Raw genomic sequence first — 26,115 nt, 5'->3', positions numbered from 1 at the left:
GCTAACAGATGAGTGAACAACCCCCTTAAGTTTCGATTTACGATTTTATTCTAATGACGTGGGGTGGAGGGGAGTGAGGGTCGAAAAGGGCGAAGGTCATTTCTGGTGCACGCTGGGGTATGACCTTTGCCCGCAGCGGTAGCCGAGCTCTGGTTGGTTGCTTCCAGCGGCGTTAGACGAATGACGTAATACTCAGTAGTTGGTGGTAACTGATGTTTAAATCGGGATTGTGGTAGCAGTCGTTTTTTCAGTTACAGAGCGAGCATGATGAGCAAATATATATTGCCGCTATCAATTGCTGGAACTGTAATTGGTGGAGCAGTTTTAGTCAAGTGAGTAAATTTGCTTGGAGTTGGTCTGTAATATTCCTTTCGTGATCGGCGCTAACAAGCTGGGAGTAGCTCCTAAAGGCACTCTTAGTTTGGAGGGATGATAGAAAATGCTGCAGACCGAGTAGGTAACTCCTGAATTTTTTGTGTTTTTCCAATGTCCACAATATTTGGCTTTTACTCTCGAGTTTGGGTGCTGCCAGTTGGGTCCAGCCACGGGTGGTCCCACTTGATTCCATTAGTTGCACTTTCTAATTTGTAAGTTGCAGTTTTTAAACGAAATGAAAATGTAGCCTACGTCTGTTTCTGAAAACTTGTGCATTGGGTGTGATAATTAAAATTGGCCTTAAGCCATAATTTGTACGAGGAGAAGCATTGATGAAGGCAAGAGATTTGGGAAAGGGGCAATGTTGTTAAACTAGGAAATTAGATAAGAATTTTGAATACTAATATGAGGATTGAGGGAAGACGTCTGCACAGAACAGCGAGTTAGGGGTTTTGCTTTTCGTGTTATTAAACACCTGTTTTTTTTAAAGTTTTTTTTTATTTACTTTGTACAGTGCTTTCCAGTCAATCTGTTTGGAGGTGTTCGAATGGACCGATGTAGCAGATGATACTTGAACCCAGGCCTCATGGTTCATGGGGGCACGAGGCCTGCATAACACAAGCGCTGTCATTTAGGCTGTACAAAACCATCTTTATAGAGTCATAGAGATGTACAGTATAGAAACAGATCCTTCGGTCCAACCCGTCCATGCCGACCAGATATCCCAACCAAATCTAGTCCCACCTGCCAGCACCCGGCCCATATCCCTCCAAACCCTTCCTATTCATATACCCATCCAAATGTCTCTTAAATGTTGCAATTGTACTAGCCTCCACCACTTCCTCTGGCAGCTCATTCCATGCACATACCACCCTCTGTGTGAAAAAGTTGCCCTTTAGGTCTCTTTTATATCTTTCCCCTCTCACCCTAAACCTATGCCCTCTAGTTCTGGACTCCCCGACCTCAGGGAAAAGACTTTGCCTGTTTATCCTATCCATGCCCCTCAATTTTGTAAACCACTATCAGGTCACCCCTCAGCCTCCAATGCTCCAGGGAAAACAGCCCCAGCCTGTTCAGCCTCTCCCTGTAGCTCAGATCCTCCAACCCTGGTAATTCATTTCTGAACCCTTTCAAGTTTCACAACATCTTTCTGATAGGTAGAAGACCAGAATTGCATGCAATATTTCAACAATGGCCTAACCAATGTGCTGTACAGCTGCAACATGACCTCCCAACTCCTGTACTCTATACTCTGACCAATGAAGGAAAGCATACCAAACGCCGCCTTCACTATCCTATCTACCTGCGACTCCACTTTCAAGGAGCTATGAACCTGCACTCCAAGGTCTCTTTGTTCAGCAACACTCCCTAGGACCTTACCATTAAGTGTATAAGTCCTGCTAAGATTTGCTTTCCAAAAATGCAGCACCTCACATTTATCTGAATTAAACTCCATCTGCCACTTCTCAGCCCATTGGCCCACCTGGTCCAGATCCTGTTGTAATCTGAGGTAACCCTCTTCGCTGTCCACTTTGGTGTCATCTGCAAACTTACTAACTGTACCTCTTATGCTCGCATCCAAATCATTTATGTAAATGACAAAAAGTAGAGGGTCCAGCACCAATCCTTGTGGCACTCTACTGGTCACAGGCCTCCAGTCTGAAAAACAACCCTCCACCACCACCCCCCTCTGTCTTCTACCTTTGAGCCAGTTCTGTATCCAAATGGCTAGTTCTCCCTTTATTCCATGAGATCTAACTTTGCTAATCAGTCTCCCACAGGGAACCTTGTCGAATGCCTTACTTTAAGTCCATATAGATCGCATCTACTGCTCTGCCCTCATCAATCTTCTTTATTACTTGATCAAAAAACTCAATCAAGTTTGTGAGACATGATTTCCCACGCACAAAGCCACGTTGACTAGCCCGAATCAGTCCTTGCCTTTCCAAATACATGTACATCCTGTCCCTCAGGATTCTCTCCAACAACTTGCCCACCACCGAGGTCAGGCTCACTGGTCTATAGTTCCCTGGCTTGTCTTTACCACCCTTCTTAAACAGTGGCACCACGTTTGCCAGCCTCCAGTCTTCCGGCCCCTCACCTGTGACTATCGATTTTACAAATATCTCAGCAAGAAGCCCAGCAATCACTTTTCTAGCTTCCCACAGAGTTCTTGGGTACACCTGATAATGTCCTGTAGATTTACCCACCTTTATACATTTCAAGACATCCAGCACTTCCTCCTCTGTAATATGGACATTTTGCAAGATGTCAATTTCCCAACAGTCTACATCTTCCAAATCCTTTTTGATGCAAAATATTCATCTGGTATCTCCCCCATTTTCTGTGGCTCCACACAGAGGCCACCTTGCTGATGTTTGAAGGGTCCTATTCTCTCCCTAGTTACCCTTTTGTGCTTAATATATTTGTAAAACCCCTTTGGATTATTTAACTCTTAATTGCCTGTTGGTCAATTAAGGATCACCAATAAATGTTGACATAACCAGTGATATCTACATTGCACAAAATACATTTTAATTAAAAAACACCTGCTTCTGTTAAACTCGTTTACCTGCCTTCACTCCTGTTTTCCACTGTATCTCCTCTGGGTGATAGATGGCTGAGTCATTAATTGATGCCCACAGCAGTGCAATGAGCACAGGGGGATCACTTACACTCTTAGAGCAAGAAGAGGTCACTTGGTTCAAGATGAAGGAGCTCCAAATAGCCCCACTCCTCACGCTGTAAACATTTCCTCTTCAATCATTTTTCCACTTCCAAGACTTCTTTAATTGTAGAGGTTGTGGACCTGAGAAAAGTTGAGGGCTAGATTGTCAACAGGTGTCCACAAATGATTAGTTATAACTGTTAAATATTAACTCTTAGGCTTAATTTTTAAATTCCAAATTGCATGTTTTTCAGATGATCATAATATTTCCAATTAATTTTATGACAAACATTTCCTCACCCAGTCCAAAAATATGCAGGTTAGATGTATGGAGTTGGCAAATTCTCCCCGTGTCTGTGAGTGTTTCTTCCTGGGTCCTCCCACAGTCCAAAGGTGTGCAGGTTAGATGAATTGGACTTAGTAAATTGGCCTGTAGTATTGATCCTCCCTTGTAGGAGGCTTCAGTACAAGTCTGAATGTGATCTCTGAGATTAGTATAATAGGAATTTATTATCTCCAGTAAAGCAAAATTTTGTTCCTTGTTTGGGAGAAATAACAGCTAATCAAATATCTGAGAAGCCATAATTAATGATCTGTCACAATTAACAGTAATGAAATATATCATCTTTGTTTGATCTTCTTGATTTAACAAGAAGCTGGGTGGGACTGAAACAGGGAAAGAATCCCACTAAAAAAATAGAATGCTGAATTCCAAATGCAAGCATGCACGATCCCATACATTTGATGATTCTCAGATTTTGCTTCATTTCAAAGGCCACATGCCTTAAAGGGTGGTTTTTGAGTGACAAAGACTACCCTTATCAAACATCGCTCATGATGTACTACATCGCTCCCTGACTGAGGCTGTGCATAGATACAGTGCAGCAGTTTCAGTTGGGATCATTGAAGGCCAGACAGTCAACCTGCTTGAGTTGCCGTTCCCAAGCTGAGACAGGTCAGGGGGTTCATTGATATGCCCACAGATTGTGCTGTATAATCCTTGTATATGGTGATGTGGAGCTGGCAATGACACAAATATAGGGGGTGGATAGTAAGCTGTGAAAGCCGCAAGAAAGGAAGATGTTGGAACATTGATCACGGAGAACATCACCATGGTCCACCACAATCAACCATAGGGTATATTTCATGACCGATTCTAATGGAACTGAATTGAATGAAGTCATCATTTACTAAGCGTGTTCATGCTGCAAAAGCAAGCAGTCACTGTTTATTTCCAAGTGCTGACGTCTCTTCATTTCTGTTACACTGTTGTGTAATAGAAGTGAACATTGTAAACTGTTGAAAGGCTTCACAACATCTGATACTTCCAAATCCAAACATGACAATGTTTTATGCTGTGATGGGTGCTAGGGATGATCCTTGGGTATTTGTGGCTAGTCGGTCCTGGCCAGATGCAAGTTCACTTTCCTTGACTTGAACTTCAAAGTTGAGAATTGTGGGCAGAGTGGGAATGGAGAGGCTGATCACTTCTGGAATATTCTGAAAGAGGATATCTTGGGATTTTGTGTTTGGTTCCTGTTCTGACTGGGTGCAAGCTGGCACCACCCTGTCTCAGGATGAGGTTAAGTTCCCTTGTCTTCCTGTTGCTTGACCACCAATGGTGACAGTGTTGGAATGCAGATTTGCATGTATCTCTAACAGTCAATAAATTACCTTCTCCATGGTAACCGCAAACCTATCCACAGAAACAGTGGTTATTTGTCTGCTGCTTCTGTCTGTTTGTATATTTGCAACGGCTAAAACTATGAGGTCCTCACCTGCCTGATGCTGTGCAGGTGCCTCGTTTTAGGCAATTTCGAGTACTCACGCTCTGAGACGTTTCTTCCTCTCTCCAACTCTGGAGACGTACCTATCAGAATGTGTTCCCTACTCCGATCTAGCTGAAGAATCTACCAAGGTGTCAGTATCTGAGCTGGTGGAGGCTGCAGGGGACGTTATTGACAGTGCTTCATCTGTGGTGTCTTCCTCTTGTAATAGGATGGCAGTACTACACCGCACATCAGAATTAATTTGACTTGATAGCTAGTGCATAGAGATCTCTGCATCTCCACCTGAGCGGTCTCCATCCTGTTTGTCTAATGTAAGGATTGTCTCTTTGTAGTCAGTAAGCAAACAAATATCTGTCACCCCACCCACTCATCTTGGCCCTCTCTGCCCTTTTGTGGGCTGCTTCCTCTGGGATGAGCCAAGGGCAGGGACTGAGCTAAATGCAAATGGCAGATTAGTGTTAGTGTTGCTGGAGGAAAGGTGATGAGGTGTCCATTGAGTGGCAGGGATTGGCGAGTGCAGGATAGATTACAAGTTTAGTAGAGGGTGCAGTGCTGGTATCCTGACCTTTGGTTCAGGAGGTGTGTTCAAATTCTACCTGCTCCCGAGGTGTGTCATGTCATGACATCTCTGAACAGGTTGGTTAAAAATAAGTACAATGATTTGGAGAACCATTGAGGAAAGATACCATGTGCAACAGTGAGAGTGCTAGAGCCCTGTGGATGATTGGTGCAGTAGTGGAGTTTAAATATGAGGAGAGGTAATAGAAATTAAATGGTGGCACTTAGCCTTGTGGGGTGCATAAGATCTTTAATGTTCATCCTGTGTTGCTGGGCTTTCTTTCAGACCATGGAAACAGTACTAACCTAGATGGCAACTTCAAATCCTGACTGATGAAGACAACCTTACATCCCATCCACCAGGACTTCCAGGTCCCTATCCACAAACCAGTGTTAATTTGTCTCAACCAACTACGTCCCTTGGAGGTCTTTGCATACTGGAAGTATGAAAGGCTGATTTTGCTTTTCCAATCAACTTGTTAAGAGATGTTAGAACACATGTCTGAACTAGATGGGACTTGAACCTGAGCCTCCTGGTCTGGCGTAGGGCCACCACCACTGTCACAAGACAGCCCCTTGCACATGAGGGGCTCTGTTTGCTGGCTTGCAATGGTTGAACTGGTGTGCAGATGGGCTTTAAGTATGGTATCCATAGCATGAATGTTGCAAGCTTTTTCCAGCAATGACCACCTCCCCCACTGAGTGCAGATGGTGTAGGAGAGGAGATGTGGTGCATACAGAATATCACACCTTTGAAAAGGCACAAGAAAATTCACCACTGCTCAAGGAGTGAAACTCCATGAAATTGAATTTCCCCAAAATTTGCTCACGCATCAGCTTATTTTATCCTGTAGAGTGAAATAAAGGATTAATTTGGTTTGACCTGCAGGAAATTGCATGTCCCGAGGTTAGGGCAGTATTCCTCTGTCTTAGGATGTTATGTCTCTGTCTTACAGGTAGAATGTAAGGAATTTACATTCCCATCCCTTGCTCTTCAGAGCCATTTGCATGGCCATTTCCTAGTTATTCAGGGTACAAGAATTTCATTCTTATCCCCAATTCAGAAATCAATGGAACATTGCAATTCAAGTTCAGACTACTCCCAACAGTTGAAAAACCAATTCACAATAGATCTGGCCATTAAGGGATCATTTACATTATATTGTTTCTAGAAATGATGTGATCATTACATTTTTACTTAAGTGGCATGTGACTGTGGGGGAATGGCTGGGGGTTGTCTTGTGGGCGTTACTGACTGTAATGTGAAGCTCTTGTACTCTGTAAAGGAAGGATGTTTCCTTTATTCGGAGAGATCCCTTCACATGTCTTCGCAAGCACTGTAAAGAGTGTTAAGGGTTCCCCACGGCTTGTACTTAATACATTTTGACTGTTCACAGAAGTTGGCCTATTGCGGTTGCATCAAGTGTGTAAGAATCTCAAGAAAAAGAAGCTAATGTAGAGGATTCTGCATGGGTGCTAATTCTGAAAAGCTTTCACATTTTTGCCAGCATAGGATCCCTAAGTGTGGAAACAAGCCCTTCAGCCACACTGACCCTCTGAAGAGTAACCCACCCAGACCCATTCCCCTGCGCTCTCTTTACCCTTGACTAATGCACCTAACCTACACATCCCTGAACACTTTGGGCAATTTAGCATGGCCATTCCAGAGGAAATCCACGCAGGCACCGGGAGAATGTGCAAACTCCACACAGTCACCCGAGTTTGGAATTGAACCTGGGTCCCTGGTACTGTGAAGCAGCAGTGCTAACTACTGAGCCACCATGCCATCCTTATAAATGAGCAGAGCACTCCTCCCATTCCCGGACTGGGAATCGAACCTGGACTGCGCTGGTGAGAGGGCTGAATCCTAACCACTAGACTACCAGGGTAATCTACATGGGTGTCACATTTGCAATTTTCCAGTCCTCTCTCACCCATCTATTCTAGCGATTCTGAAAGATCACCACTAACGCCTCCACTATCTCTTCGTCTATTTCCCTTAGAAAGCTGGGGTGTCATCCATCTGGTCCAGGTGATTTATCCACATTCAGGCCATCCATTATTCTAGCACCTTCTCCTTGGTGATGGCCAGCACACTCAGCTCTTCCCCCTCACTTGAATTTTTGGGACATTACTCATCTTCCACCATGAAGACTGATGCTAAGTAATTATTCAGTTCCTCAGCCATTTCCTTGTTCCTCACTACTTTCTTTTCAAAGTCACTTTCCAGTGGCCCATTGTCCACTTTTTTGCCTCTTTTGCCATTTATGTATCTAAAGAAACTCTGACAGTCTTCCTTTATATTACTGGTTAGCTTACCCTCATATTTAATCTTCTCTCATGTTATTTCTTTTCTTTGTTGCCTTGTTTTGCCCTTTGTAAGCTTCCCAGTCCTCTAGTTTCCCACTGCCCTTTGCTGCTTTTATACTGTCTTTGACTTCGCTAGTCAGCTATGGTTGCCTCATCTTCCCTGTACCATGCTTTTTTGGCCTCTGGATGAATCTCTGCTGTGTCTCCTGAATTACTCCAGAATCTCCTGCCATTGCTGTCTCTCCTATCACTGTTTTTTAGAGTCAGAGAGATGTACAGCATGGAAACAGACCCTTCGGTCCAACTCGTCCATGCCGACCAGATATCCTACCTGCCAGCACCCGGCCCATATCCCTCCAAACCCTTCCTATTCATATACCCATCCAAATGCCTGTTAAATGTTGCAATTGTGCCAGCCTCCATTCCTCTGGCAGCTCATTCCATACATGTACCACCCTCTGTGTGGAAAAAGTTGCCCCTTAGGTCTCTTTTATATCGTTCCCCTCTCATCCTAAACGTATCCCCTGTAGTTCCGGACTCCCCGACCCCAGGGGAAAGACTTTGCCTATTTACCCTATCCATGTCCCTCATAATTTTGTAAACCTCTATAACGTCACCCCTCTGCCTCCGACGCTCCAGAAGAAACAGCCCCAGCCTGTTCAGCCTCTCCCTATAGCTCAAATCCTCCAACCTGGCAACATCCTTGTAAATCTTTTCTGAACCCTTTCAAGTTTCACAACATCTTTCCGATAGGAAGGAGACCAGAATTGCACGCAATATTCCAACATAGCTTAACCAATGTCCTGTACAGCTGCAACATGACCTCCCAACTCCTGCACTCAATACTCTGGCTAATAAAGGAAAGCATACCAAACGCCACCTTCACTATCCTATCTACCTGCGACTCCACTTTCAAGGAGCTATGAACCTGCACTCCAAGGTCTCTTTGTTCAGCAACGCTCCCTAGAACCTTACCCTTAAGTATATAAGTCCTGCCAAGATTTGCTTTCCCAACATGCAGCACCTTGCATTTATCTGAATGAAACTCTGCTAAGCTCCCCTCTCAGTCAATTCTATCCAGCTCCTCCCTCATTGCTCTGTACTTGCCTTGATTTGACTGTAATAATGTGCCTCTGATTCTATCTTCTTCCCCTCAAATTGCAGAGTAAATTCAATCATTTTATGATCACTGCCTCTGAGGGGTTCCTTCACCTTAAGCTCCCTTATCAAGTCTGTCTCATTGCATAATACTAAATCCAGAATTGCCTGTTCCCTGGTGGACCCTTCCACAAGATGCTCGAAAAAGCATTCCACAAATTCCATTTTTGTGATCCACTACCAACCTGATTTTCCCAATCCACCTGCACGTCAAAATCCCCTATGTTCACTGCAGCCTTCCCTTTCCTACACATCATTTCTATCTCCTTGTGTGTCTTGTGCCCCAGCTTCTGACTATTGTTTGGAGGTCTGTACATAACTTCAGCTGTTTTATTTTCTAACCTTTTGTGGTTCCCCAATTCTACTCACTCAGGTTCTACCCCATCTGACCCTACTTGGTTTCTTACTATTGATTTAATTTCATTTTTTGCCAATAAGGTAATCGTACCCCCTCTGCCCACCTGATATTTTACTGGAACCATATGCAACAATAGTTCCACTTGCTATTATGGTTACAATGTTGTAGCTAAGTTATAATTGCATTGGAGAGGCATGGAGGAGGTGTAAAAGGAAGATGCTAGGAGTAGAAAATATGTGGCAGTTTTGGAACACTTGTTGTTTAAGAGCAGAAAAAGCTGGGGATTGGTCTAATTAAGGACTTTAAAATAGAGGGACTTTGATTAGGTACTTGGACATGACCTGTTTATCATAGCAGAGCTCAAATGAAGAGATGTAGGCTTGAAGTAAAAAGTATAATTAGAGGGAAGAAGATTAGGTGGATTGACTCAGCAAAATTGCCCTTCCGTGTTCAGGGATATGTAAAAGAACGGCATTATCCATGGTTAACATGGGATTGTGGGGATAGAGTGGGGGAGTGGACTGGGTGGGTGCTCTTCGGAGGGTCAATACAGATTCGATGGGCCAAATAGCCTCTTTGACCAATTTGGCATTTTATGAAATGTTCTTTTTCAACTAAATAGCTGCAATGACCTGGAACACTGTGCCTCAGTATTGTGGAGGTCAAGACACTTGACATCCAAAATACATAGATACATAGCACAGAAACAGACACTTCGGTTCAACCAGATATTCCAACCCAACCTAGTCCCACCTGCCAGCACCCGGCCCACATCCCTCCAAACTCTTCTTTTTCATATACCCATCCAGATGCCTTTTTAAATGTTGCAATTGTACAAGCCTCCACCATTTCCTCTGGCAGCTCATTTCATACACGTACCACCCTCTGTATGAAAAAGTTTCCCCTTAGGTCTCTTTTTTTATATCTTTCCCCTCTCACCCTAAACCTATTCCCTCTAGTTGTGCAATCTCCCACACCAGGGGAAAGACCTACCTTATCCTATCCATGCCCTTCATGATTTTAATAACCTCTATAAGGTCACTCCTCGGCCTCTGGTGCTCTGGGGAAAACAGCCCCAACCTATTTATCCTCTTCCTATAGCTCAATTCCTCCTACCCTGGCAACATCCTTGTAATTTTTTTCTGAACCCTTTCAAGTTTCACAACATCCTTCCAATAGGAAGGAGACCAGAACTGCACGCAATATTCCAAAAGTGGCCTAACCAATGTTGTGGCTGTACAGGACATGACCTCCCAACCTCTGTACTTAATAGTCTGACCAATAAAGGCAAACATACCAAACGCCGCCTTCACTATCCTATCCTATCCTATCTACCTGCAACTCCACTTTCAAGTAACTAATAACCTGCACTCCAAGGTCTCTTTGTTCAGCAACACTCCCTAAGACCCTACCATTAAGTGAATAAGTCCTGCTAAGATTTGCTTTCCCAAATATTTAAATGTTGCAACGTGAACTGTGACTTGCAGGAATGTAGACTTTGTGGAGAGAGGTATATTATGCCAGATGGTTCTTTGTCAGTTGGCACAGATGCAAAGGATCAAATGCTCTTTTGTTTTATTTGTCAAGTTTTCTATCATCTGACTTTTTCTTGAATTACTTTTTAATCAAATCATATTTTCAAGTTACTGCACATAACCATTTTTAAAAGCCTTTTGATTCTTGTACTGTATTGAATTGCTCACCTCAATAAAGGTAAGCAGTAAGAGAAGGATAATTAGAATCAGCCTACCTTGATTAGCATGTAATATTGAATGCAGGTTCTAGTCATTCAATACTTCAAGGTTGGCTGGAATGTATGGAACTGTGCTTTCAACTTTTTACTGCTGACTGCTTGTTTGAAGTGTGCTTGAGGCTGATTTAATTTGTCTAGTAACTTTTAAACAGGCAACTGTACCTCAACAAAATCAGATGAATTGCAGCCCAAATTTTTTATTTATGGGTCCAAAAATTGTGGGGATCTGGGAATCGTGCACATGCTGTGCTGCTTTTAACCTTCAGGCAGTGCATAGTTCGGATTTAGAATGTATTGTCTGAGAGTGAGAGAGGGATTCAGAAATAGCTTTCAAGTTGTGGGTAAGTTTATTCTTTTGAAGTGTCAATGACAAAAATTGTAGAATATTCATCATCACTGACATGGTCTTAGTGAGAATGTTCGGAAAGTCTTAGAAGATGGCCAGTTTGGAATTCTTCGTGTTGAGAATGACGAGGTGTGCTTCTCAACAGTGAGTGGTGAGCAGCATAGTGCATGTAGTAGCATGTATTAACATCTCATTATTGAATCTTGTTTCATTTAAACGCAGCTTCCCATTCTCCTGTGTGTCAGATAGACATTGAATCATGACAATTACTGGCATGCAAATTTGAGTGGTTGCCTTGCGTATCCAATTTGTTGCTAACTTCTCTGGCCCTCCATCTTGGACATCAGCCACCAATGCCTCCGGGTACGTAGATATGCACCCACCATTTTTGAATGCTGCTGCAAAGACTCTTTGCATATCAGGTCAGGTATTTATTTCATAGATTGCACCTCCCAGGATGTAGAGTCATAGAGATGTACAGCGTGGAAACAGACCGTTCATGCCGACCTGATATCCCAACCCAATCTAGTCCCACCTGCCAGCATCCGGCCCATATCCCTCCAAACCCTTCCTATTCATATACCCATCCAAATGCCTCTTAAATGTTGCAATTGTACCAGCCTCCACCACTTCCTCTGGCAGCTCATTCCATACACTACCACCCTCTGCATGAAAAAGATTCCCCTTAGATCTCTTTTATATCTTTCCCCTCTCGCCCTAAACCTATGCCCTCTAGTTCTGGACTCCCCGACCCCAGGGGAAAGACTTTGCCTGTTTACCCTATCCATGCCCCTCATAATTTTGCAAATCTCTATAAGGTCACCCCTCAGCCTCTGACGCTCCAGGGAAAACAGCCCCAGCCTGTTCAGCCTCTCTCTATAACTCAAATCCTCCAACCCTGGCAACATCCTTGTAAATCTTTTCCGAACCCTTTCAAGTTTCACAACATCTTTCCGATAGAAAGGAGACCAGAATTGCCCACAAAATTCCAACAGTGGCCTAACCAATGACCTGCACAGCTGCAACATGACCTCCCAACTCCTGTACTCAGTACTCTGGCCAATAAAGGAAAGCATACCAAACGTCGCCTTCACTATCCTTTCTACCTGCTACTCCACTGGTTGTTGTCCTCAGCAGACAGTACCAGGATCCTCATGGATGATGAGTAAATATCAGACACCTGTCAGCGGTGCTGGCTGACTCCTTATTGTGGTTTATTTTGTTATGGAATGAGACAAAGGAGGGATTAAGTAAAGAGAATGTGGCTAACACAACTGTTAGTGTTGGTCCATGTGGGGAAATGGTGGTGAGGTATTCTGTGTGAATGAGTAGGCAGCATGTAGACCATTCAAGGTTAAAGGTGCTGGGGTTGACTGGGCTGAGCAAGAGTAGATGCAAGTGGGACAAGGTTGTGAGATTATCTTCTTTTTCGTTGGAATTCTTAGACACTTGATGCAACTGCAACACACAACTTTGAACAGCAAAATTTATTTAAGCACAGTACAATACAAGCTTTCTGGAAAAACCCGTAACACTTCGCCATTTCAAGGGATCTCACTGAGCAAAGGAAACTGTCCTTCCTTGACACAAAGTCTTTACTTTAGAGTCAGTAATGCCCAGAAGACAATCCCAGCCCCCCCCAGTTGCATGTCACAGTTACACAAGGCAGTGACCACATTTCCAGAAACAATATAATGTAAATCATCCCTTAATGGTCAAATTTGTTGTGAATCATTTTTTTAGCTGCAGAGTAGTCAAAATTCCAGTTGTAATGTTCTTAGTGATTTTTGAATAGGTTGTTGAGTTCTTTTTATTCTGAATAACTAGGAAATGACCATGCAAATGGCTCTGAATGGTAAGGGATGGGAATGTAAGTTCCTTACAATCTACCTGTAAGTCAGAGGCATCCCACCATAGCCTCGGTGCACCCAATTTCCTGCAGGTCCGCAGAGCAAATTAACCCTTTAATATCTCAAGACTGAGTGAAGGCAGCAGAGAGGTCATGAAGGCCTTGTGGTGTGGGACAATTGGAGTGAGTGACCTTGAGCCTTTGTGGGAGGTGGGCACAATAGTGGAGTGAATGTAACGTGACAAGATGGTAAACGCTGAATGTCTTTCTGGACTGCAAACATTGCTTTGAACTAGGTGACAACCAGGTTGGCAGGGTCTGGTGTTGCCATCTCCTCTGCTGGTCCTGTAGGAAGTGGAGCCCCTCTTTCGTGCCACTGTGTCCACCAGAACCTCCAGGAGGGCCAACTTCTAATTGTTTGGCATGTCTCGCGTGAATACCACAAACTGTGCTGGGCATCTCCAAATTGCCAATGCTTGACTTGGTGCATAATTGCATTTTAAATACAGTGCTGGAACCAGGTATCCAATGTCTCCCAGTAATTGCACCTACTTCCAATGGTGAGTGGGAGAATATGAAAAGTGGGCTGCCATAAAGTGTGGTGCACAGGTAATGAGGGAACTCAGCATGAGAAAACTTGCTTTGCTTGCCAGAATTGACACTGCGTGGATTGGTGGAAAAGTTCAGCCCTATGTCTTTTATTAAAGTCCATGTTTCAATTCACTTAATGTTTGACAAATATAACACAATTAGGCGAAAGTGAGGACTGCAGATGCTGGAGATCAGAGTCAAGATTAGAGTGGTGCTGGAAAAGCACAGCAAGTCAGGCAGCATCCGAGGAGCAGGAAAATGGACGTTTTGGGCAAAAGCCCTTCAGGCTTGTTAAATATAGCACAGTTAACCAGCTTTGAGGCCACAATCTTCAGAATATTGTGCTACAATTGTGTCCACACCTGAACTTTGTATCTTGACATTTCCATCAAAGTTCACAGCAAAAGTGAGGAGTTTTTTTTAAATTTAGTTTAATATGCGACATGCCTGTCTGATAGCCTTTGAGTTTTACTGAAGAAACATGTGCTAATATTGTATAATCAATATCTAAAATTTAAAAAATGAATTTGAAAGGTAACATGTAAGTCTCACAACTGGACCGATTTCACATTTCAGATAATTCTTGTTCAATATTTATAAAAGCCTTTCAATGCATTTACAGTATCATAACCTTTTTTGAAGTGTGAGAAAGGAAACCACCAGTATTCTTTTGAAGTATTCAGCAATGTTTGATTGCAGGCATGCAGTGGTTTCGTGCAGCTACATTTTGTTCCTGGCAAGAATCATATGTTTTGGACTTTGCTACCTCTTTCAGCAGTGCAAGGGTATTTTTTGTTTCTTTGGTTAGAAAAGCCACAAGTTATTTTTGTCACTAAGATTTCTGTGAAGTGTGGGTACTGTGTGAGTTTTTGTTTCTTCAACTGAACTGTTGAAAACCACCCATTATAAAATTAATATTTTAGTATTTGAATGTTGTTTTTAATGTAGTGATTAGTTCTAAATGTCTTCGATGATAAATTAAAGAAATATTCTCAAAGCCGGCTCATTGGCATCACAAATACTTAACATCTTTGGTAATATTTTAACGTGGAGCAATACACTGATTTGAAATCTAGCCTTGTAAAGTAACTTTGCTTAATTTTTTTTCTGTGGATCATTGTCATGTTTTGACAATCATGTTGATAATATAAGAAGGAAAGAAAAGGAGAGAATGGGAACATCCCAGACCCAATTCAGGAACCATTTCTTGGTCCTTTCTAGGGGAATTCATTGACCTCCCCAGTATACTCTGAACCAAAGTTTCTGCTTCTTACTGCATTTTCCAACTCTGGAAGGCAAACATGTAGAGACCAGATAAGGGTAAAATGAGCCTGGCTATTTCCCTGCTCCCAAATTAATCAAATAACACCTTAACATTCACTGTCTAAGCTCATATTCTGAGCATCTTATTGAAGGGTTTAACCTTCATATAGCCAGATTCCAGCAACATCCAACGCTTTCATCAAAACTGGGATGCCAGTGATGGAGAGACATGTTGAGCTAGTGGAGCAATACTGGAGACTCTGCTGTCTGGCTCTTAAATTCTTTTGTGACAATGGCACTTAGTTCCTTCAGAGACGCTTGAGTACTATTTGTGTTTGACTTCCTTTGCATCATGAGAAGGATTACACCAACGCTTGAAATAGAGAAAGCATGATATAATTTTTAAGGGCTGTAGTGGTAGTGGCAACACCTTTGAGCCAAGAGGCCTGGGTTGAAGTCCCACCTTTTACCAGAGTGGTGTCATAACATAAACGGCTATTGGAATATATATCGACAAGTCTGAAAGGACTCTTCATAAGACTTGGAAATAGAGGTGTTTTGGCCAGTTTTACGCAATCAAATGGATTTGTTCAATTGACATCAGTTAAAGTTAAGGATGCCTCTGGAAATTGGTACGTTGGATGCAATGATTCTGGATAACATTTTCCTTTTCTCTTTTTTCTTCTTTCATTTTGTAACTTTGTACTTTACTTAAATTGATTGTCAAACTTATGTTAATTCATGATTAGCAAGATGTGAAGGTTTGGATAGATATTCAATAAATATTCAGACTATTTGCAGTGCCATGGGGAAAGAGTAGGTCGAACTGAGCATGGACATTAAAGGCTAAATGTCCTCTTTATGCCATGGTATTGTATGATTTAAGCAGTTGGAGACAATCACCATTTCTGTCATAGTGTAAAACTTTAAATGTGTATGGCAAAAGGTATGACACTATATTGGGGGAGGCGGATGTAGTTTGTGAGTTCACCTTTTATCCTAAAGTGATTTGTGTTCTTAGCACAGGAACATCCTCGTAACGTTAAGCACTTCAAGCAAACTCTTAGTGCAGTATAGCAATCATGCAAGGCGATGCATTCACTGGGGTAAAAGAAAATCATTGAAATGTTAAGCATGAGAGTTAAATCATTCCTCATTGAATTGTTATCTTGTGCTAAAGAATTAATTTGTGTATTCCCCTTGTGGCACAGTTAGACCTTTTGAAAGTTAGTACACTGCATTTGTCAGCATTCATTTTTAATCAAATATTAGGAGGAAAGAAACTTAAAGTTGCTCGAACAAACAAAGAATGCTGGAGAGGCTAGTAACTTGCAATTTATTTTTAAACAGGATGCAGATGTGATAGGCATTCACAATAAGTGCCAACTAGTTCTAATTTTTATTTTTAAATTAGAAATCAGAGATTTATGTATAATTCTCAAGAACCTACAGTCTTTGGAATTTGTGCTGTCTTGTCCATTTGAAAGAAGTAAACATTAAGGTCAACACAAATACAGAAGATAAGGTTGCCAAGTGACTATCAATATTAAAGTAGTTATTGAGAAAAGAGCATCTGAAAGTTGAAAAAAGATCATGCAAACCTCAAGAAAGAATGTTTGGGAAGGGTCCTTGAAAAAACCTTCAACCTCCTCTGGAAACCCTACTCTAAATTATTCCCTTCCATACCTTGAAGTATTACATCAATTATGGCACCCCAACCATTGCCTTAATTGAGATTATCTAATTTGGCTCATAGTTAAAACTTGAACCATGGAATGTCTGGTGTTGTTTGTCGTTATGCTGTACGGAGCCTCTCTACTCATTAAGGCATTGGAAGCCCTTCAAGTCTGTCTTTGTGATGTAATACAAATAGGGCAATAGCTAATTGATTTGAGGGAGAAAAATTGTCGGCAAGTGCAATTCTTCCAGCACTATGTACTAATTGAGCACGAGAGAAAGCACTGGGTAGTTCAAGTTGAGGCTATCTGCGACCATCCTCTGGTTCAGTCAAAGTGGAATTCAAGGATCAGTGCAAACTGCTGCAAATAGAGTAACCTAACTTGAAGTACATTTTAGCTTAAGGCAATAGCTTTTTTAAAAATCATGTTGAGCCTTTTAATTCTGTACAATGACAGTCTTTCCATTCCAAGCATCAGGTTCAGCCCTCTGGAATAGAATTCCTCTCACATCAGATGGAGTATCAGCAAAGAACAGACAGATTCTACCTGTTTCAGGCACTTCGGTCAGCACTGGGTCATGCAATGTGTCTGTTTTAGATGCAGAGTTCCCTTATAAATTTCTGTTGCTTTATCAAGTTCATGCTTATGTCATTGAAAGTCTGCTGTGACTCCACTGATCGCACACTCACTTGGAAATCACAGGATTTTGGGTTCAAAGGAGGCTAAGGCGTGGACACACAAATCAGTGTTGCAGCACTGAAGAAAGTCTGCTTTGTCAAATGGACCAAATGAGATATTAAACCAAATGCTTGAATGCATGTAAAAAAATCTCATGGAGTTATGCCTGGTGATAATCAATTCTTAAAACTGACCCCTCTCAGGGGGGATTGGTGTTGGCTGGATGACTAACTTGTGATGCATTGATGCCAACAGCACGCATTCAATTCCTGCACTGAATGAGGTTATTGTGAATGTTTAATCTCAATCTATTCCCCTCCCTTAAGGAGTGGTGACCCTCTGGTTAAACCACCATCAGTTGTGTCTCTTATGAGAGAGTAAACTTATGGTCTGGTAGGACTATGGCGAGTTTACCTTTATTTATCCCAAATTAGCATTAATCTACTTTTTACCTTACCATTATGTTGCTGTTAGTGGAAGTATTGTGGAAACACGTTGGTAAAAAGATTGCGGTCAGTGCAACAATGGCTGCGCTTTAAAAGGTGCTGAATTTGATGTAAAGTACTAGGATGTCCAGTGGTGATGAAAGTGCTTATAAATTACTTTTTCTTTTGAAATGCTCACTAGTTCAATGTGATCTAATTTACCTTTTTAGAGACTATGCAACGGGTGGAATGTGTCCAAGTAAAGCAACAGTATCAGGAAAAACTATAATCGTAACTGGAGCAAACACTGGTATTGGAAAAGAAACTGCCCGAGAACTGGCCAGCAGAGGTAAAGTCAGAGGACCAGGAGCAGGGAAAGAATCCTTGGACTATTGTCTGTGTTTTTGTCCTGAATCTCTCAGCACCATTTTGTTAAATTGGCATTATCATCATCAGTCTACTGCCAAGCTAATCAATGTACCATGTTTTTCTCAGTCCTGAATCCTCAGTATTAACACTATATAATGAGTGGAAAAGCACAGAATTGCAACACAGGAGCAATGTATTTGGCCAAACCAGTCTACCTAAAATTTAAATGAAAGGGAATTAGTGTGGTTGCTGGAAATTTGAAATAAAGACAAGAAATGTTGCCAGTGCTCAACTGATCTGGCAGCATCTGTGGAGAATGGAACAGGACCAGTGCAATATATTTTGCAATTAGTGGGGAAGCCATGTTAACTGGGTTGAAAGTTAGAAGTGACCACTTGATCTGGAACCGGGACATAAGGCAACTTATTACCCTGCTGCCACCAAGGCCATTGTTTGATTAAGAATGCCTATCTGCCTTTCCCAAGAATTCCAAGAAGTTAGTCCAACTGCAGTAGGTAAAGCGGCCAAAGCACGTGTTGATATTGGCAAACATTACCAAAATCAGAGAGATTAACCCATTTGAATGCCAAATGCTCTTTGCAAGTTTCATGTCTGTAAACTGTTAAATATGTGGCTCTTGTCTCACTGCCGTTTTGACTGCCCTCCCCTCCAAAGAGCTGAGAAGATTTGAACCCAGCGTTGGTTGTTTTGATAACACATCATTGACCTAAACCATGAACTCACTTCCTTTCTCCATAAAGCGGGGTTTCTGAAAATGTGGTTCAGGACCTATTTGGAGTTGTGAGCTGTAATCTTACGGTTTGCAAGCTTTAAGGTCACAATGGTTGCCATGGAGCTTTCTCCCACCTTCTTTCCAACTTTTCTCGCTGTTCCCTGCTTTTACAGAAATTGATTGTGAAGAAGTTGAATATCAAGTTTCAACAATAAACCATCATTAATTGTATTAATGCACAGCCCTTGATATTTATCAGAAGGCAGTGAAATAGCTGGTGAAGCTGAAATATGAAGAATGTGGCAAGGCTGGATAAGTGGCACTGCTGTCACTCATTTTTGTCTTGTCAGTCTGCTTTCAGTCTGGCTGCTAGGCAAAGGGATAGTCCAGACAGTAGGCATGGAATAAATATTACCAAGCAAGGTCTCCTTCTATTCATTTGGGAATGGTCCTAGATATCAGGAAATAAAGAAGGGGTCAGTAATTGGAAAGCTGGGGAAATTTTGGCCAGTGAAGGCCAGCATTCAGGTGGAGTGTAACAAAGTCAGCAATCGGATGGGCTGTCAGGGTTGGGGGAAAGTGGACTGGAAATCGGTGGTGGTGAAGCTGGATACTTAAGCACATTTGAACTGAGCCCTGAAGGGATCAAATTGCGCTGTGGGAAGGTGAGTGAACTGATATATTTGGGCAGTGACTAAACCTGAGACACTACACGTGTAGTGTTTCCAACCTGCCACTGCCCTCTACCCAAAAAAAGACTGGTGTGTTGATGAGGTTTTTCTTTTCCTTTTTTTATTGTGTGCTAATAAGTAGTGTGACTGTTTTTTTAAAAAAATGTTTTTGTTTAATTTGATTTAATTTATCTAGTATCTGATATTATAGTTGGAATACTGAAGAATAAAAATGGCAGGAGATCCTAAACCCGTGTTATGCTGCTCTTGCTTAATGTGGGAGCTCAAGGACTTGGCTGATGTCCCTCACTCCTTCACATACAGGAAGTACATTCACCTGCAGCTCTTGTTAGACTGCATGAGAGCTCTGGTGCTGCAGGTAGACTCACTTTTTGGAGCATCCGTGATGTAGAGGGCATCGTGGATAGCACATTTAGTGAATTGGTCACGCAACAGATTAGGATTGATGAGAAAGAAAGGGAATAGGTGACCAAAAAGCAGAGAAAGATCAGAAGGCTGTGCAGTTGTCCCTTGTGGTCATCTCCCTCTAAAACAGATGTACTATTTAGGATACTGTGAGGGGAGATGGCTCGCCAGGGGAAGGCAGCAGTAGCCAGGTTCACGGCTTTTAAGGGGAGTAGATAGGTGGTTTTGTTGTCAAAATAGTCTCCTGAATGGCCTGTTGCTTCCCAGATGCACTGGTCAGGCATGTCTCAGATGGGCTGCAGGACATTCTGAATGGGGAGGGTGAACTGCCAGCTGTTATGGTGCATATACAGGCACTAGTGGTATAGGTTTAAAAAAAAACACAGGATGAGTTCCTACAAGCAGAACTTAGGGAGTTAGGAGCCAAGTTTAAAATATAGGACCTGAGAGGTAGTCATTTGAGGATTGCTACCAGTGCCACATGCTATTCAGAGTAGAAATAAAAAAATAGGCAGGTTGACTGAGTGGCTTGAGAGAGGGTGCACGAGGAGGGGTTCAGATATTTGGGATCAGTTCTGGGAAAGGTGGGACTATTGTAAATCAGATGGTCTACACCTGAGCAGGACTGGAACCAATGTCATGGAGGTGCTATTGCTGATGCTGTTGGTGAGGGGTTGGTGCTGCAGTGGGATGGGAACCAAATTAGGTGGTTAGTGGACAGTAAGGAGTTAATAACTGAAGCCTGTAAGGAACTAGGTAATGAAGTCAGCATGACGAAGGGGTAACGTAGGCAGGGAACAGATGATGAGCACAAAGGGACAGGTGTCTGAGATGCATTTGTTTTAATGCGCAACGTGTAGTAGGTACGGTTTGGATTAGTACCTGCGAGTATGATGTTTTTACTATTACTGGGACCTAATTGAGGCAAGGGCAAGATTGGCGAAATCCCAGGACATAGATGCTTCAAGCAGGACAGAGAGGGAGGTAAAAGCAGTGGAGGTGTTGTATTACTGTCAGCGATGATATCACAGCTGTGCTGAAGGAGAGCACTATGGAAAACTCGAGCAATGAGGCAATATGGGCAGAGCTCAGAATTAGGAAGGGTGCAGTTACAATGTTGGGCTGTACTATAGGCCTCCCAACAGTGAGAGTGAGGTAGAGGGACAAATATGTAGACAGATTATGGAAAGATGTAGGAGCAACAGGGTGGTGGTGATGGGAGATTTTAATTTTCTCAACATTGAGTGAGAGAGGTCTAGGTGGAGCAGAATTTGTAACCTGTACCCTGGAGGATTTTCTAGAGCAGAATGTAAATAGTTCAACTCAGAAGGGGCCGTATTGGACCTGGTGTTGGGGAGTGAGCCCGGCCAGGTGGTTGAAGTTTTAGTAGGGGATTACTTTGGCAATAGTGATCACAATTTCATGTGTCCATGAGTATTCTTTTTTTAAAAAAAAAGTGTGGTCCTAAAGGAAGAGTGCTAAATTGAGGGAAGGCCAAGGGTAGCAAGATTGAGCAGAAGCTGGGGATTATGGTTTGGGAGCAACTGTTTGAGGGTAAATGCACATTGATATGTGGGAGGCTTTTAAAGAGAGGTTGATTAGAGTTCAGTAGATGTATGCCCCTGTGAAAAATAAGGGATAGAAATAGCAAGATTAGGGAACCATGGATGACAGGTGAAATTTGAGAGACAAGCTAAGAGGCAAAAGGAAGTTTACATAAGGTGACTGAAGACAGACAAAGCTTTGAAGGAATATCAGGAACAAGGAATTAAGAGGACTAAAAGGGGTCATGAAATATCTTTTAGCAGATAAGGTAAGGAATAAGAAAAATCCCAAAGCCTTTTATTCAAAGATAAGGAGCAAGAGGATAAGGAGAGAAAGGGTTGGCCCACTCAAGGGCAAAGGATGAAAGTTATGCATAAAGTCAGAAAATGGGTGAGATTCTTAATGAACGTCCACTGAGGAGAGGGACGTGATGAGTGTTGAGGTTAGGGATAGATGCTTGATTACTCTAGGTCAAGTCAGCATAAGAAGGGAGGGAGTGTTGGATATTCTAAAAGGCAATAAGGTGGGCATGTCCCCAGTTCCAGTTGGGATCTATCCCAGGTTACTGAGGGAAACGAGAGAGAAAGTAGCTGGGGCCTTAACAAATATTTTTGCAGCATCCTTGAACACTGAGGTCCCAAAGGACTGGAGAATTGCTAATGTCCCCTTGCTTAAGAAGGATAGCAGGGATACTCCAGGTGATTATTGACTGGTGAGCCTGACATCAATAGTAGGGGAGCTGCTGGAGAACGTATTGAGGGATACAATCTACTTCCATTTGGGAAACATAGGGCTTATCAGTGATAGGCAATATGGTTTTGTGCAGGGAAAGTCATGTCTTCCCAACATAATAGAATTCTTTGAGGAAATGACAAAGTTGATTGATGAGGCAAGGACAGTAGATGTCATACACCTTACTGAAGTCCGTGTATTTGATAAAGTTTCCCATGGTAAGCTGATAGAGAAAGTGAAGTCGCATGGGGTCAAAGGTGTACTAGCTAGATGGATAGAGAACTGGTTGGGCAGCAGGTGAGAGAGTAGTAGTGGAAAGGAGTTTCTCAAAATGGAGAATTGTGACCAGTGTTGTTCCACAGGGATCCATGTTGGGATCACTGTTGTTGGTGATATATGTAAATGATCTGGAGGAAGGTATACCTCTCTCGATTTTGTGTAGGTCTGATTAGCAAGTTTGCAGATGACACGAAGATTGGTGGAGTAGCATATGGTGAAGGGGACTGTCTGAGAATGCACCAGTATATACATTGGAGAGTTGGGTGGAAAATGGCAGTTGGAGTTCAATTCAGGCAAATTGAGAACCCATGCTGGAGAAAAAGCATTTTTGCTATCCACCCTGTCTATATCTCATGATTTTGGAGACCTCAAACATATTCCCCCCTCAACCTCCATCTGCTGAATGAAAATAACCTTAATTTACTCAACCTCACTTCATAGCTAGATTGGAGAGTTAGGTGCAGAAATGGCAGATGGCGTTCAACCCAGGCAAATGTGAGGTGATTCAAGAGTGAACTACACAGTAAATTGAAAAGCCTTGGGGAAAATTGATGAACTGAGAGATCTGGGTGTTCAGGTCCATTGTTCCCTGAAGGTGGCAATGCAGGTAGATAGATTGGTCAAGACGGCATGTTTTCTTTCATTGGGCGGGGTATTGAGTACAAGAGTTGGCAGGTCGTGCTAGAGTTGTAAAGGTTTTTGGTTTGGCTGTGTTTGGAATACTGCGTATAGTTCTGGTCGCCACATTACCAAAAGGATGTGGATGCTTTGGAGACGGTGCAGAGGAGGTTCACCAGGATGTTGTCTGGTAGGGAGGGTGCTAACTACGAAGAGAGGTTGAGTAGATTAGCGTTATTTTCATTAGAAAGACCGAGGTTGAGGGGGAGGACCTGATTGAGCTATACAAAATCATGAGAGGTTTCAACAGGGTGGATAGCAAGAAGCTTTTTTTCCCCAGAGTCGGGGACTCCATTACTAGGGGTCATGGGTTCAAGGTGAGGGGACGTTTGAGAGACATGAGTGGAACATTCTTTATGCAGAGGGTGATGGGTGCCTGGGATGCATTGCCAGCAGAAGTGGTGGAGGTGGGCACGATAGCAACATTTAAAATCTATTTCGATTCATACATGAATGGGCAGGGCACAGAGGGATACAGACCCTTAAAAATAGGTGACAGGTTTAGATAGAGGATCTGGATTGGCGTAGGCTTAGAGGGCTGCAGGGGTGTTCAATTTAACAATGTTAATAAAAGTCCCACCATGCCATAGCAAGGTATTTGTAGGACTCAATATCTGCCATTGTAAAAATTACAATGCATATTTAGGGGGTTGGATTTCTTTCCTGCACTTTTTTACTTTTACTTTTTAATTTCTAATTCTTTAGTATCGACATTTCATGGAAGGTATTAATTTCAAGGCTACAATTCACAGCTGTCCATCCTGCGAGATTTGCAATAAGATTTCAGGTATTCGCTGGAAATGAGAGTGCATAGATTAATCAATTTTGACCCCCAGGCTATTAACTAGTAATTTTGAATTTTCAGAAGAGCCCATGAAACTTAATAGACCTGAGAAGATCTCTTTTTAGGATAAATTGATGTTTGAACGAAGAATAATATCAAAAATAACAATTGAATTACTCTTGCAGACACAAAGACCTGGTCAGCTGTGAAGCGTCATAGACTGGTATTTTGACTGAACACTGAATAAAGAGACCAATCATGTAACCATCACTTCCAAAGGATGTATTCAGTAAAGACGTTATAAGCCGTTTCCCATACGATCTTGCATTGAGCTGTATTCTTTTCTAATTGAACAAATTATGGATATTAACAGTTACTGACATGACATTTCGTTGGTATCTAGTGACGATAATATGTCAAAACCAAAAGTGAACAAAAACAATTGTGTAGTTCTGTAGGTGGACCTGTTGCTCGTTTATTACATTCATTGTAGAATGAAGATGACCCATAGTATTCCACAAATATTAAATTTCTGTTTATCATCTGAGGTGGTGCCAAACTGGTGCCAAGGGTGAAAGAAGCTTGCTTACAGTAGATTTGAGTCAATACTTTTGCGTACCTTTGATAACAAAACAGTATTTTGAGGCACTCTGCTCAAATTCCCATGGCCCAAGCAATCAAGGAATACGACATGACCAAACCTGTAAAGAACCAGAAGAAAAATAATTTTTCAATTTCCACACTTCAATTTCTGCTCTCTAGCTTCAGCCTTCATCCCTCACCCTGGCAACTGTTTAAGACTAAATGGTTTCAACCTTGGTATAATATTTGAACTCAAAATGGACTTCTGACCACCAGTGCCCATTTCCTCCACAAACATTGCCCAACTTCTCTTTTTGCAACTAAACAGCTGTTGAAAACCTCATGTGTGCCTTGTTACCTCTAAACTTCACTACTCTAATGCACATCTTGTTGATCGCCCACATTCTATCCATAAACATGAGGTCACCAAGAACTTTGCCCATTTCCTTCATGGAAAATCATAGTTGGTCACATTGATCTGTTTGCTGATCTACATTGACCCCTGATCAAGAATACATTGATTCTAAAATTCTCATTCTTGCTTCCAAATTGCTCCCAGAGCTCATTCCAACCTATAACTATAAACTTGTCTAGCCCCACAACCCTCCAAGATTCTGATGCTCATCTAATTTTGGCCTCATGGTCTTTATTATACCATCAGCTCTGCACTCTACTGTTCAGGCCCCAAGCTTTGGAATACCCTCCCTATAACTCTACCACTTTAAGACATTCCTTTAAAGTCTAGTTCTTTCCTTTGATTATATGGTTTAATTTCATCTTTGACTGTTCAGTTTGTTTTGTTTTATTATGCTCTCGTGAGAGGATTTTTAAAATTTAATTACATCACGCCAGTAATATATTTGCAGTGCTAGATTGAATGTATGTTGGCCTGCTGAATGAGGAAAGATCATCAAAGCTGCTCCACCTAGTGATGAATCGAATGGTACCAGCCTGGGAGCGGTTTATCGCAAGAGAATTGCAGGCTGCTTTGAAGTAAAATGAAATTTTTTTTACTGCTTGCTTATGTATGCTACACTGACTGCTTTGTAGGCCTGGGAATTGTCTAGCACAGCATTAAATGACAAAAACCAGAAATGTGACCAAATTAGCTTATCTTAACCATGGGAACTTCAATCATGAGCCTTGAGTCTCAGCTGTGTGTCAATATAGTGCCTCCTAATGGTTAGAGGGAAGAGGGTCTATGTGGCAATAGTAGTGCCCTTACCTCTGAGTCAGGAGACCTGGGTTCAAGTCCTACCTGCTCCAGAGATGTATAATAATATCTCTGCACAGATTGATTAGAAAGTTTAGGGCTGAAAATGTGTTGCTGGTTAAAGCACAGCAGGTTAGGCAGCATCCAAGGAACAGGAAGTTCGACGTTTCGGGCATAAGCCCTTCCCGAAACGTCGAATTTCCTGTTCCTTGGATGCTGCCTAACCTGCTGTGCTTTAACCAGCAACACATTTTCAGCTGTGATCTCCAGCATCTGCAGACCTCATTTTTTTACCCCTAGAA

At 42.2% G+C, this 26,115-nt stretch overlaps 1 protein-coding gene across 2 annotated transcripts in view; it reads left to right on the top strand.

Moving 5' to 3' along the window:
• The first annotated feature begins 222 nt into the window (after positions 1 to 222).
• LOC132819836 (retinol dehydrogenase 13-like) overlaps positions 223 to 26,115 on the top strand; it is a 48,868-nt gene continuing 22,975 nt past the window's right edge. For both annotated transcript variants that reach the window (XM_060831695.1, XM_060831694.1), the window contains exons 1-2: positions 223 to 332; positions 18,032 to 18,150. In XM_060831695.1, coding sequence (XP_060687678.1) covers positions 265 to 332; positions 18,032 to 18,150 — 187 coding nt within the window. In that variant the 5' untranslated portion in view covers positions 223 to 264. The remainder of the gene's footprint in view (positions 333 to 18,031; positions 18,151 to 26,115) is intronic.

Source organism: Hemiscyllium ocellatum, chromosome 10, assembly GCF_020745735.1.
Source record: "Hemiscyllium ocellatum isolate sHemOce1 chromosome 10, sHemOce1.pat.X.cur, whole genome shotgun sequence".
Taxonomy (NCBI): Eukaryota; Metazoa; Chordata; class Chondrichthyes; order Orectolobiformes; family Hemiscylliidae; genus Hemiscyllium; species Hemiscyllium ocellatum.
The sequence above is the reverse complement of the archived record's forward strand: the minus strand, read 5'-3'. Positions and strand labels throughout refer to the sequence as shown.